Source organism: Emydura macquarii, unplaced genomic scaffold, assembly GCF_026122565.2.
Source record: "Emydura macquarii macquarii isolate MOO-44397 ecotype Brisbane River unplaced genomic scaffold, CSIRO-AGI_Emac_v2 contig_1253, whole genome shotgun sequence".
Taxonomy (NCBI): Eukaryota; Metazoa; Chordata; order Testudines; family Chelidae; genus Emydura; species Emydura macquarii.
The window spans coordinates 56,025,281-56,039,790 of NW_027131390.1; the positions used below are offsets into that span (position 1 = coordinate 56,025,281).

General features: G+C 38.9%; 2 protein-coding genes across 2 annotated transcripts in view; one reads left to right on the top strand and one right to left on the bottom strand.

Annotated features, from left to right (window-relative positions):
• Positions 1 to 10,114, bottom strand: part of CARF (calcium responsive transcription factor) — a 59,480-nt gene extending 49,366 nt beyond the window's left edge. The window contains exons 1-3 of the mRNA XM_067548879.1: positions 10,001 to 10,114; positions 7,998 to 8,222; positions 6,556 to 6,676 (exon numbers count right to left, since the gene is read on the bottom strand). Coding sequence (XP_067404980.1) covers positions 6,556 to 6,676; positions 7,998 to 8,222; positions 10,001 to 10,111 — 457 coding nt within the window. The 5' untranslated portion in view covers positions 10,112 to 10,114. The remainder of the gene's footprint in view (positions 1 to 6,555; positions 6,677 to 7,997; positions 8,223 to 10,000) is intronic.
• Positions 1 to 14,510, top strand: part of ICA1L (islet cell autoantigen 1 like) — a 427,480-nt gene that overhangs the window by 324,789 nt on the left and 88,181 nt on the right. The gene's annotated exons all lie outside the window — the stretch shown is intronic.

A 14,510-nucleotide genomic window follows, 5' to 3' on the forward strand; every position in this document is an offset into this window, starting at 1 on the left:
GCATGCAAGGACAGCTTCAAACATACAGTAAATGACTAATCCTAATTGATGTACACACTGTAGTTGTAGGTGTAGCTGCGTCAGTTCCAGGATATTAGAGAGAAAAGGTGGGTGAGGTAATATCTTTTATTGGAACAACTTCTGTTGGTGAAAGAGACACCAACAGAAGTTGGTCCAATGAAAGATATTACCTCACCCACTTTGCTTCTCTAATCTTAACTGATATATTTGTATGTGAAAGCGATCATAATCATAGCTGTAGTGTGACATCTATATTTGGGGGCCAGTTCTAGTCAGGCCAATGGAAATGTGCCTGGTGGGACAAATTCTGCACCTGCCCAAGGCTTGCAGTTTGGGGGGCAATGCTCCTCCTGTTCTCTCCCAAACTGTGTCCATCATCATACTTATTACCTATTCAGCTCTTTTCGCCTTCAAAATAACACATTACCATGAATTAATCCTTACATCCCCGATGGGGTAAGTTTTTTTTACTATCCATGTCATATAGCTCAGGAAATTGAAACAGCAAAGGTATTACCCCAATATCACACAGAGAATCAGTGTCTAAATTTGGATTATACTTCAAGAATTTGATTCCTAGTCTTTTTTTTTTTTTTTTTACTGAAAAATGTAATGATAAATGTTCTATCTATGTTTGATCTATTAACAGCAGTTTGTTCAGATAACAAATATTCTTTGATTGAAACACTAATTCCAACTTTTTTGCAGTTAAAGGAAAATATGAAGAAAATGTGAATGCAATTAAGCCAGTGTTTGCCTGAGAATGAAGAAAAATAAAATTGTTGGTCGAAGTTATGTGGTGCAGAAATCATTCACACAGAAAGGCCTGGGGATGTGATGAGCAAGGGGTTGTATCTCTTTATGAAATTCTGAGCACCTGAACTTGGGTCTGAACTTTGGGATAAACTTATTTTGTGAGTGCAAATGAACACAAAGCCTCATGTTCAGCTAAACTTACAATTGAAGTCAAAATTTTGAAATTCCACTAGGTGCCTTTATTGTTTTTAAGAAAACACCAAGCTTATTTGCACATGCAATGGCATGCTTCATTGCGCCTTACTGAGTGCTTAAAATGTATTCTTAATATATCAAGGGTGAAATCCTGGCCCCAATGAAATCAGTGACAAAACACTAATTTTTCTTCAATAAGTACTCTAAATACTCAGTATATGTAGCTTCAGAGTAGATTTTTTTTAATTTTCATTGTCTTCATTGGTCTTCGAATCAGGCCCATAGTGTATGAGCACCACTTTATGAATTATTTACTGCTTTGAAATGAGTTACCTCACATTTATAATTTTAAACAACATAACTTCAAACTGGCAGTACCTGCTAACAGACCAAGAAATTAGATTTATCTGACTCAGCACAAACATTAATACTTTTTTCCCAGTAGAAATTATTAAAGTAGGTGTTACACATTTTTAAGTGTAACATCCCAAAATTCTCAATTTGGAAACATAATAAAATCCTTTTAAAATTCAAAAATATACTGCATTTTTAAACCCCCCAAAACGTAATTATTTGTTTCTTTTTCCTGTTCTAGCAGACTATGTTGCAAAAAACAAAAAATAAAAAGCACACCACATCCCAATATACTGAGGATTTTATTCACAGCAGGAAGGAATTCAGCTTCTGAAAGTTTCTTTATTTTTAAAATGATGGCTGAGGGGTAGGCTGGTGAAAACTAAAAGGTCTGCCAGTCTGCCACAGGAAAATTTATTGGAAGTTGAGACTCCAGTGTAAGTCACTTTTCAAATGTAGGACTATTTTTAAAAAAGTCAGAAACAATGCTATATACTGTAACTGAAATGTTTTGTTCTCAGCCTAGCTACAGACTCAGCTATGCAGAGTAGCTTGCGTAACTTACGTCAACTTCCTAAATCCTCTTCCGCACATTGTTTTCACTATGCTGTGCCGATGGGAAATGAATACCCATCGACACAGTGCTACACTTTTTGGGGAGGTGGTTTTAGTAATTGACTTCCTGATTGATTCAGTGGGTTTTCACTTCCACTCGATCTATCTAGATAAATCAATCTAACGATGGCAAATTTGCCACCATCAGTGAAGACATACCCTCTGAGTATTTGCATACACAGAAGGAGGCTGATCCAGTGGTTAGGGCATTATCCTGGAACTTGGGAGATATGTGTTCAATTCTCTGCTCCACCATAGACTTTCTGTGAGACACTGGGCAACTCATTTGTCCTCTCAGTGCTCTGTGTTCCTCCTCTGTGAAATGGAGATAATAGCAATGCTCTAACTCCTTGGGTTTTTGTAAAATGCTTTGAGATATACTTATGAAAAGCACGGCATTATTAATTACAAGATTACAAAAAATAGTAAAATACAGATAATTTCATATCCATGGCTATCAAGACAGACTCATTGGCAGTGGATATCTGCTCCAAATAGCATTGTCAAGAGAATAGAATGCACAGGAAATAACATTCCAAAACCTTGATTTTAAAAGTCATTATGTCCCAAACTATTATTCACTGTTGGCAATTTAAGAACAAGAACATAAGAATGGCCATACTGAGTCAGACTTAGGGTGACCAGATAGCAAGAGTGAAAAATCAGAACGGGGGTGGGGGGAGAATAATGGGGGGGACCTACATAAGAAAAAGCCCTCAATATCAGGATTGTCCCTATAATATCAGAACATCTAGTCAGACCAAAGGTGCATTTAGCCCATTAACTTCAGACAGTGGCCAACAGTGGTGTACCGAGAGTCTCCAGGGTCCGGGGGCCAAGCCTACATTAGCTCGCACCCCAGTCCCCGCGCAGGACAGGAAGGGGCCCGCCACTGCCTCCCAACGGCCCTGGGTAGGGGGAGTCTGTACTTGTGGGGGGGGCGTGAAGCACATGGGGGGTGGGTGCATATGTAGGTTTGGCTCCGCCACCCCTCTCTCCTCCCTGCACTTACTTACCTGCTGCGCGGCATCCGCCTCTCCTGCTGCAGCAGCAGCCCGGCGCCAGCTTGGATGGGGCGGCCTTACCCCTGGCCTGGGGAGGGAGGCTTCACAAAACGCAGGGGGTAGGCACTGAGAGGTGTCCCTCAGAGCCTCCTGTGCTCCCCACCTGTCACGAAGGGCTGGCCTGAGGGCCCCCCCAACTTATCTGCCGCTCCAGGCCCGCAGCCTGGCGCTGACTCGGATGGGGTCGCCTCACCACCCCCACCCCCACTCCCCCTGCCTGGGGCGGGCCAGGCCGGCCCTTCACAATGCATGCGGGCGGGGGGGGCAGAAGTGGGAATAGGCTCGCAGCCTGGCACCGTCTCAGACAGGATCGGCCTCACCCCCCCAAGGGGGGGGCAGGGGCCGCAGGGTTGGCCCTTCACAAGGGGCAGAAGGCACAGGAGGCTGAGGGACGGCCACTCCCACACCTCCACCGCACCACCGCCCCCTCCCCCGCACGCATTGTGAAGAGCCTGCTCGGCCCCCTTCCTCCCAGGCCAAGGGGTGAGGCTGCCCCATCTGAGCCAGTGCCGGGCTGGATCAGCGGGTAAGTGCACTCTGGAACAGCCCTTCACGGAGGGCGGGGGATGCAGGAGGCTCTGTGCCCCCCAGAGCCTCCTGCTCCCCCCGCCTCCTGAGCGTGGTGAAGGAGCAGCCCAATGCCCCATTGCAGGCCGGTGCCCGGGGGCCTGCCCCCCCCCTCAGTACCCACTGGTGGCCATTATCAGGTGCTACAGATGGAATGGGCAGAACAGATAATAATCATGTGAGCTATCCTCTGTCACCCATTCCCAGGTTCTGGCAAATAGAGGCTAGGGACACTTCAGAGCGTTGTTTTGCATCCCTGCCCATCCTGGCTCATAGCCATTGATACTCCTATCCTCCATGAACTTATCTAGTTCTTTTTTTAACTCTGTAATAATCTTGGCCTTCATAACATCCTCTGGCAAAGAGTTCCACAGGTTGACTGCGTTGTGTAAAGAAATACTTCCTTTTGTTTGTTTTAAACCTGTTGTGCATTAATTTCATTTGGTGACCCCTAATTCTTGTGTTATGCGGAGTAAATAATACTTCCTTATTTACTTTCTCCACACCAATCATGATTTTATAGATCTTGATCATATTCGTTATCATATTCTGCCTTACTCATCTGTTTACCAACCTGAAAAGTCCCAGTCTTATTAATCTTGCCTCATATGGAATTTTTTCCATACTCTTTGCCCTTTTCTGTACCTTTTCCATTTCCAATACATCTTTTTTTTAGATGGAGTGACCAGATCTGCATGCAGTATTCAAGACGTGGGCATACCATGGATTTATATAGAGGCAATATAATATTTTTTGTCTTATTATCTATCCCTTTCCTAATGATTCACAACATTCTGCTAGCTTTTTTGACTACCAATTCACATTGAGTAGATGTTTTCAGAGAACTATCCACAATGACTCCAAGATCTCTTTCTTGAGTAGTAGCAATTAATTTTGACCCTATCATTTTATATGTATAGTTGGGATTATGTTTTCCAATGTGCAATATTTTGCATTTATCTACACTGAATTTCATCTGCCATTTTGTTGTCCAGTCATCCACTTTTGTGAGATCTCTTTGTAACTCTTCGCAGTCTGCTTTGGACTTAACTATTTTTAGTAGTTTTGTATCATCTGCAAATGTTGCCACCTCACCATTTACCCTCTTTTCCAGATCATTTATGAATATATTTAACAGTACTGGTCCCAGTACAGACTCAAAGGGGACACCACTATTTACTTCTCTCCATTCTGAAAACTGATAATTTATTCCTACCCTTTGTTGCCTATCTTTTAGTAGTTACTGATGTATGAGAAGCCCTTCCCTCTTATCCCATGACCACTTACTTTGCTGAAGAGCCTTTGAGAGGAGGGACCTTGTCAAAGGCTTTCTGAAAATCTAAGTACACACTATATCCATTGGATCACCCACGTCCACATATTTGCTGCTCCAAGCAGTCATTTAAGTGTCAAGAAATTTTATCTCTGTATCTCAGACTGAGGTGACATGTACTCAGTCAATATGGGGATAGTTAAAATCCCCCATTATTACTGTTTTTTTATTTTTATAGCCTCTCTAATTTCACAGCCACTATCACCATCCTGATCAGGTATATCCCTACTCCTAAATTCTTATTCAAGCATGGAATTACTATCCAGAGAGCTTTCATGGTACAGTTTGGTTCTTTTCAGATTTTTACTTCATTTGATTCTGTGCTTTCTTTCACATACAGTGCCACTCCCCCCCAGTATGACCTATTCTGTCTGATATATTTTGTACCCTGGTTTTACTGTGTATTACTTCACCTGCTTATTCTTGCAGAGATGATGCTGAAGTTGCCTATGGAGATTTTATTTTTATTAGGGCTGGGGATTCTCATGAATTTTTCACACATTATTTAGAATTATGGGACTGACCCAAAGCTTTTGAAGTTAAAGGAGGCTTTCCACTTATTAAAGTGGGCTTTGGAGCAGGCCTCACATGTGGACCACAGATACTTGTTCCTTTGGAGAAGGAGCAGAAGCCCCTAACTCCGAGGTCCACAAACTGTGGGGCGCACCCCTCTAGGGCGGGAACAGAGGAACGTTCAGGAGGGCATGGCCAGGCCCCCGCCAGCCTCCCAGAAGAGTGGGGAGGGAGCACCACCCAGCCCCAAGCTCTGCTCCACGCTGAGCCGCAACCTCCACCCTGGCTCAGCTGCGGACTTGGTGCCAGGGCTCTGGCTCGGCCTCGACCCCCAGTCGCAGTGTGTGGCCTTGGTGCCCAGCCACCGCCTCGGCCTCCGGTCATGGTGCCTGGCTATGGCGTTGGCCGTTGGGGCCCCCAGATGCTGCAGCCCTGCTCTCAGGCTTGGCCTCCAGCCATGACTGCAGCCCCCCGACCGTGGCCCCACTCCCAGCCATGACCATGGCCACGGCTACATTCCCAGCCCCAGCAGACAGTGGTAAGGGGGAGCGTGGGGTAAAAAGTTTGGGACCACTGCCTTAGCTGCACAGATACCTAGGAATACGCAAACACGGTGACGTGCAATGTACCCAAGGAAAGTGAAAGATAAACATGGAATCTATTCCATCCAGAATGCTAGGTGCAAGACTGTGTTCTCTACTTAATCTGTTATTTATCAATTAGATCAGAGACTGCAAGTGAGGAACTCGGGTTTTATTTATACTGTATGACTGACTGTTTAAATCTGAATAAGTCACTTACTGTCTGTTGGCCAAATACTCTGTGAATCCGCACTGAAGTTAATGGGATAGCACAGGATATAAATTAGACAGAATTTCACCCTAAGTACCTCTATTTACCCATACTACATCTCAAATGGGCATAATATGTAATACTTATTCCACAAAGATCTTGTTCCAACTTAAATAACATTTGTACAGTGCATGGAGATCTTCAGATGAATGGTGCTGCAAATGCAAATATTTAGTATTATATCTACAATATTAATGGAAAGAAGAGGGAAATAAAAAATTCATAATTCTGTGTGTGATTGGCCACAAGAACGGACAACCCTCAAGTCCCATATGTAAAACTTACCCTGTGTGCTGGTGACATCCAGAAGTTGCCCTTGAGGAATAATCACTTGTGCCATTCCTGGTTGGGTAGAAGGAATTACATGTAGCACTTGTCCGTGTTCTGACTGGCTGGCAACAATCATCTATTAAAGTAAGCAGTGAAAAAATATTGTTATAGTAACAATATAGCATGATCTGGTTAATTGGGTTGCAGTGGCATTAGCATGTTTTGGTTACTACCAGAATAACAACCACCTCTGAAAATGTTTTATATTTGCGAGTTATCTGATTTTACTGTATGAGAAATCCAAGGGTTTATGATGGAAGATATTATAGAATGCTAAAGTAGATTAAGTGTCATTGATTTCTAACTGCTCAAAACCTTTTAAAAACTTATCATTTATTAAGCTAAAAATAAGAGAAGCAATTGTGATTTTATTCTGTCATCCAAACAGCCTTGTTTGAAACATTGAACATTGCTACCAACTCTACTGAAAACAACTTTAAAGAGTGTATTCACTATCTGAAATAGAAAATCATTGCTGTTTCTCTAAATTAAAAACTTATAATCACACATAACAACAAGTACAAAACATATCAATTTTCTCAAATCTATAGTCTTGTAAAATTGCTATATACTGATATGATATATTATGGAAGAGCTGGAATTAAAAAAGTTTTCATTTTCTAGACAAGTTTTAATGCTAGGACATTCTTCAGGACACTTGGCAAACCACATTATTGTCTTTATTGTGGGTATTCTCTGAGGTTATAGTTTTAGCTTATGAAAAAAGGTAAGCCCTACCTAATCAATATTCATCTTCTGTGTTTCTTTTTTTTTTGTTGGTGTGTAGGCTTCTTCCCCCTCCTGCCCCACAATTTGGATGGATGAGGTGTCTTTTTAATTGTAATGTTCTGTAGATGTACAGTATATGCCAGCAAAAAACTTCAGGTCAATGATTTTTTTATATTAAAAAAGAAATAAAATGTAAAACTTGTGAGGCATTGTTATATGCAAATTAATCAGAGGGAGAAAGGAGGAGGAATTATATTATTGGCTGACTTACCACTGATGTCATAATTCCCAACACTCAGCAAAAGTGGCTCATAGGATAGCAGTAGAGAGAAGAGGAGGAAAGAGTAAGCAGTAAAGGAGAGAAAGAAGAATGGGAGCATCGTGGACTGTTCCCACTGTGAGATGGTCTTCTGTATTGTTTGAGAATACGATGGAAGCACATTAGATTTTTATTAATAAAGTCAGTAACAGCTTAGATCAGGATTTGGAGACCTGAGCAGAAGCAATTGGAGAACTAAATAAACCACTCTGAAAAGCATCACCTTGTTCCCAGAGATATAGCCTGAAACGTTTTTATATAAAAACTCTAAACCACTTCAGGACAATTGTCCTTAAACATTGTTCCTCTTTTGTGAGCTCAGCACCTGTGTGGTTTTAGATGTACTCACCATCTGTGTACTGGAACCCCCTAGTGACTGTAGTTCATATAGAGGATGGCCATTTTGGTCTACCAGATGGAACTCTTCTGTGGAAAGAGGTTGAGCCTGGGATAGCTGAACTGGTGTATTCGATGACACAGATGAATTGTCTGAAACATGCACTGTGATGGGCAAGACTGCTGGAGAGTCATTCTGTGCAAATGATGGATCCCTGGAATCCATGCAGGTTAGATGCTTTTACAGGGGAAAAAATAGTAAAATATATTTTAATCCTAGTATCAACGTATTTCTATTTTTAAAAATAATTTAAATATATGTTATACATTACTTGCTGTGTTTCATTCTCATAGGGAACTTTTCCCCTAAGTGTTCAAGTGTCTATTGGCTAATGATTTTATTTTCTGTTCTTGCTTCCATGATGAAAATGACATTACTTTCCACCTCCTAACAATCAGCCTCTGATACGTTGAAGCAAAACCCCTTGTACCTGAGACTTGCTGCCAAAAATGGCTATGTTTCAAAATAAAATTCCTGGATCCACCTAGAAGACTTAAAACCAGGTAGGAGGGACAAAGGTTTAAAAGGAAAGGGAGTAGAGTAGTTAGCCAATATCTCCAAAAGTAATTTTTAGTTCAAGTTTTTAAAAAAGCTGTAAATATGCCACTTGAGTTTCAAATCAATACTTTTTAATTTTTGGCTGTGAATAGAATCACAACCTAGAAACTGATACAGTATCTTTGTCAAATTTTATACAAGAATATGTAGCATGGTGGTAGTACAAAAAAGCAATACAATGCAAAAGCTCGATAGGGCAAGACTGAGAAGCAATGGGCTGTGTAAATGTCCCTTAAAATCTGTATTTATGATCTCATCAAACCTGTAAAACTTGGTCTCGTTATAGCACATTCCATTTTCATTTGGCAGCTATCAGCTGAAGCTGGGAAACTTGTGCACTATTAGCAATCTGGGTACATTCAGAAACAATACTAGACTGAAAGGAAAAATGTCAAAGAACTGAAAGGTAGACAGCTCTCTTGTAAGAAACTCATATGATGGAGTGTTTTAATATCATCTGAACAACCTAAAATGAAGAATGGAATTTGCTTAACTTCTTCCAGTATTCACATATTCATTTATTATTTTCTGGACCTTTATGACCTAATCACTAGTACAACAGAAAGTTACTTAATCACTAATTCTACTAACTAGAAAAATGTTTCTAAGCCCTTTATGCAGGTCAGAAACTGGCCACATACAGTGAAAAATCTAGTACCCATTGTTGTACTTTCAGTAGACAAAAGACTTATGGCTTGGAGCCTCCAACTAAATTAAAGTAATGGTAATGAATGCATGGAATTATTTAAGATATGTCATACAAGCACAGGATACATGATCACATTGGCCAAAAAAATTATCTGAAATGGCAGAATTAACAAAGGAACACTAAGACATGTTGTCTGGAATTACAACTGATTAAAGACATTTTGATTGGAAATAAATAACTACAGCCAAAATTCTCACATATCAGTACCTAAAGTTAGGGTCCTAAATCAAAATGTAGACAAATATATGTGGCCTGATTTTCGTTAAGTGCTAAACACCTGCAGCTCCCACTCACTTCAATGGTTGGTTATTTTCCCCACAAATTTCACAATTTTTTTTTAATTCACAAATTTCAGTGAAGGAAAATCTTTCAATAAAACTTTTTTTAAAAAAAGTTCATACAAATACAGCCATTGAAAGACATTAAGCACTTTTTGTGATTTACTAGTTTTGTTATCGGAATGCAAACTGATGAGTATATCACCCAGATATTCATTCCAAATTACTCTATATTAGAAATCAATGTAAAGGCAGTATTATATGTCGTGTAAAGTCACTGTAAAATAACAAGAGAAAAATAGATTTTTTATTGATGTACAGGGTAAATAGGTTATCATTATGTTGCAGACTCTTCACAGAGGGTGGAAAGAAACCAGCTTCAAACAGTGATGTCCCAACTAATCTCTCACCTGGAAAACTTGGTCATCTGTTTCTGAATCTTCTGTACTATTACAGTTGACTACCAACAAGTCATTGGATCTCTCCATGCTGACGTCATGGTCAACTCCATTTTCTTCCATTACAGGACAGCCTGGAAAAGTCACAGTACTTTAATTCAGCCTCCGATCCAGGATGCACTTTTACATCATCCTAGATGTCAGTGCATTTTTTTTATTATTATTTTTAAATGTAGATCTTATGAACTTAGGCTAAGCCTGGTCCCATTTGAAGTCAACGGCAAAACCTCCATTGACTTCCACAGGACTGGGATATAGCCCTTACTTCATAAGGTGACAAAACCTGACCTCTTTATTTATTTCTCACGCAAGAAAAATTTCAGTTGATTTCTACAGGATCATGGATAGGTTCTTACTGCAAAAAGTTTGCCTTAGAGGACTGCCAGATTTTGATCTCTTGTGTTTATGCATACAAATATGTAGTTGTATATAAACTAGTAACTGTATACATTTATATAATTAACGACTTTCATCCAGAGGGATCACAAAAGCCTTATAAAAATTGTACTAATGGATTTTTACAATAAACACACAAGAATGCTTCACCCATCTCAGACATGCAGCTAACTCTGGAGTGAAATGCGACAAATATTTTAGAGTTATACTTAACAATAGTGTCAGAATGAAGGCAAGCATCTATTAATTTATGAGGGGCATTTTTGGCAGTTACCCGAACTGGAATTTGACCAGGACCATGGGATGAACAGAAAAAGTGACAGAGGTTCTTAGATCTTCAGTTGTACCTCTCATTCCACAGAAGGCACACCGAACAGCAGTTTCCCCGGAACACAACATTCAAACATACAAAGAGAAGTGATACCTACTGAACCACCACTATTTTCTGCAGGACCTAAGTTTTGCCTGGATATCACCAGGTTGAGCACTTTTTATCTTATGCAATGATACACAGAATACCATGGGAGTCAATTTATTACTTATGTTAAAGTGTACTGCATACCATGAAATAGACATGGCATAGCAAGGTCATCTTTGTAGAAGAAATTTAAATTTTGGTATACTGATTTTTCACGGTTTTTTCCTCAGATAATTTTCTTTTAAAAATAAAAGTATTCCACTGTTATTTAGCTTGCATATTTATACTTTATACATTCCATCAGTTTCACCAGTGGAGCTGATAAATTCCTTTAACAGGACCTATTTGGCTTTGCTTTCCAGCCTCTATTTCCTCTACCATCAAAGCTTTCAAGTTCCAGCAGGTTAGCTGGTAAATTATTTGAACAGAAATATTCAGCCTGTGGAGCACACAAACTCGACTGGCTAAGCCACACGGGATGGATGGAAAAGGGAAGTCTGACTTATTTGGCTTTTGGAGCTAAGTGAAGCATCCTTCACAGAAAAAATTCTCCCAATGCATATTAACATTTCCAACTTCAAACACTCATGACTTTAAATTTATTTAACCCATTTTCATCTAACTTGGATTTTTCAAAATTCTCAATTACTATACAAAATGTCAGGTTTCTAATTTCTAGTGTCTGCCATGTTTACAGAGGGAAAGCATATTTTTTTCCTCAACACTCCTCTACCTCCAAATATTTTAACACTGCTTAAACTTTCAAAATAAATTCACTTTTGGAGCTGAGACCAAATATGGAAAGTTTCAGCCACAGATACTTTGTTTAAGGATATGGAGAGCAACTGAAAATATTGATTGGAACTGGAATTTAACTTTCACTACCAATAATCTAATAAAAATAGTAAAATAAGCTTTTTTAATCTAAGCAACAGAATTTAGCCTTTTGAGAAAAATTAAGTGTACAATCTGCAAAAAGGCTTTCCACAAATGTAATTTTAATATTGCATTTAGGATTGCATATTTAATCATTCCAGAGGGGTAGCCATGTTAGTCTGTATACAGCAAAAACAAGGAGTCCCGTAGCACTTCCACAAATTTAATTTCTGCAGGCATAAGCTTTTGTGGGTTGCAGCCCCATCTGATGAAGTGGGTTGCAGCTCACGAAAGCTTATGCCTGCAGAAATTAAATTTGTTAGTCTTTAAAATACCACAGGACTCTCGATATTTAATAATTACAAAATAATAGTTGCTATTATGTTCTCCAAATCAGATAGTTCAATTGTACTTACACTGAAGATTTTGTCTGGGCCAAATACTATACGCAAATAACTCCCTCTCCCTTTGATGTAATGTTTACAAATCTTGAGTAAAGCTATCAAATATATCTGGATTATTTAATAGAAACGTTTATTTTAGACTATAAATTTTACAGAATGTTGAGAATGAAGTTCTACTTTCGTATTGGTTGCTGTATTCGTCTTTTTAATTTGCGTGTATGAATAAATGTAGTGTTTATGTAGTGCTGGGTTGAAAGCAGTGCCATCTGCATGTGCATCAAATAAGTACAGCATAAACAGCTGCAGTACCCTGCCAATATGCCTCAGCTCCATCTTGTAGAGATAAAAGGATAGTTTACACCAAATGGCTATGTCTACAGTAAGAAATTTTAAAATGTACCACTGTTGCTACCATTGGTTTAGCTCTACAGATACAAACACTGGTTTGATATAGCCATAGGCAAGGTGTTGACTGGCATCTATGTCTATCGTCGCCAATAGTGGTAGCGCTTTTAGAGATATGCTGTATGTTCTTGCCAACTGCTTTGAGATCAGGTAATTTATTTTGCATAGGACACCAAAGAGCCCTCATTCCCAACTCTTGAGAGGGCAGAACCAGCAATGTAGAGGTAATATTTTAACTCTTTACACCCCAGTTACAATCTTCTCACCAAACCAATGGCCCATGGCCTTTAGCTTTGAGACCAGTACTATGACCAGAAAACTCTATCCAATATCTATTTTTGTAAGAAGCTCTTTCTGTAGCCAGAGCATCATTTGCTAAAATTTTATAAGGAATTTATTACTTTTTTTTCCAAACCGGAATATTTTATAATTTATTTTATGTATTTTCTTTTTTCCAATACTTTAGAAATTTATCACGACACTTTTAGGTATCAATTAATAGAAATAGTAACCAGGAAATAACAAGCAGTTGTTCCCAAAGAGTGGCAGTTCCAGATTAAAGTCACTTTAGTTCTCTTACCAATCCTTGCTCCTGTTTTCCATAGATTTATTGTTGTGAGGCCTCCAACTGAAAGCAGTGAAGGACTGGTCCCTAAACACTGATGAGGGCACCAAGATTTTGAATTGAACTGCTAATAATTCTAGTGCTGATCTAGTCAGCAATACAGTATTTTAGTTATAGAAGAAAACTAAGTTGCAAACGGACAGATTATTCCACTATTCTGGCAGATAAGCATGTTTTACATAAGAAGCACACACTGAAAAAACAGAAGAGAATTTGAAAATATACAAAGACACTTCTTGAAGTCTGAACCTTGGAGTCATACAAAGTACAATCAAATTTGATGTGTGTAATATTTTCTGGTACCAATAAGAGAAGTTGTGATGAGTAAATATCCTACGACTGGTCTTACTTACATCTTCTGATATAACTAATTTCTTTAAAACACATTTTTTTCTGTCATACTCAAGGAATCAATGGCAATGTTGTCACCAATTTTCCATGAAAATAGCGCTGAGGTAGGAGAAACAGTTTGAGACAGTCACATTGCCTTGATGCAATTAAATGCCCCTTCAAAAGAAGGGTGTTTTACGAGACATTTCTACATCACACAAATCATTAATAATGGGCACATGTAATAGTAAAATGTAAAACATAATTGAGGAGCATATCCAATATCATGAGAGCGTGAATGAAAATGCGTTACATTGGCCATACATATATTTGTAACATATAAATGAAATTTTGTTAATCTCTGTTATGGGGGAGCTAGGAAAGACTCAAAGAATGCTGACCCACATATGTAGTGCCTTTCATGTTATTTCTATAAACTTAGCAATTATTCAGTAGGCTTTTAATAAAATTGTGGGAAAGCTATTGCTTAGTGTCTTTCTGCATTCATTAAGGAACTGTAATGTTACAGATATAAAATGGTAACAAAAAACACATCAATTACACTTACAAGTCATGTTGACTTTTTAAATTTGTATTTCTGAAGAAAGCATATAAATCTTACTTGTTTAAAATATCAAGACAAACCCTTTCTCCTCCATCAGGTTACTCACCACCACCACACAATGAAGACAGATACAGCTACTCACTTACACTGAGGTGATAACTACCAGTTAATAAGACGCAAAAGGAATCAAACAAATGCAAGGTATCCAGCCAAACATCTTTTTCCAAAATACTGAATTCACTTACAAGTACAATACCTTTTTTAAAATCCACCAAATTTGTTTTTAATAAAAGCTTTATTTTAGATGTTATGTTACATGAACATAAATGTGCACCAAATCACATCAGTAAATCATCAACAATGAACAAGTACATGAAACTTACCCAAATCTTATACATCAGTAACTCAGTATCATCTAGAGAATTGCACAGGATGTGTGTATA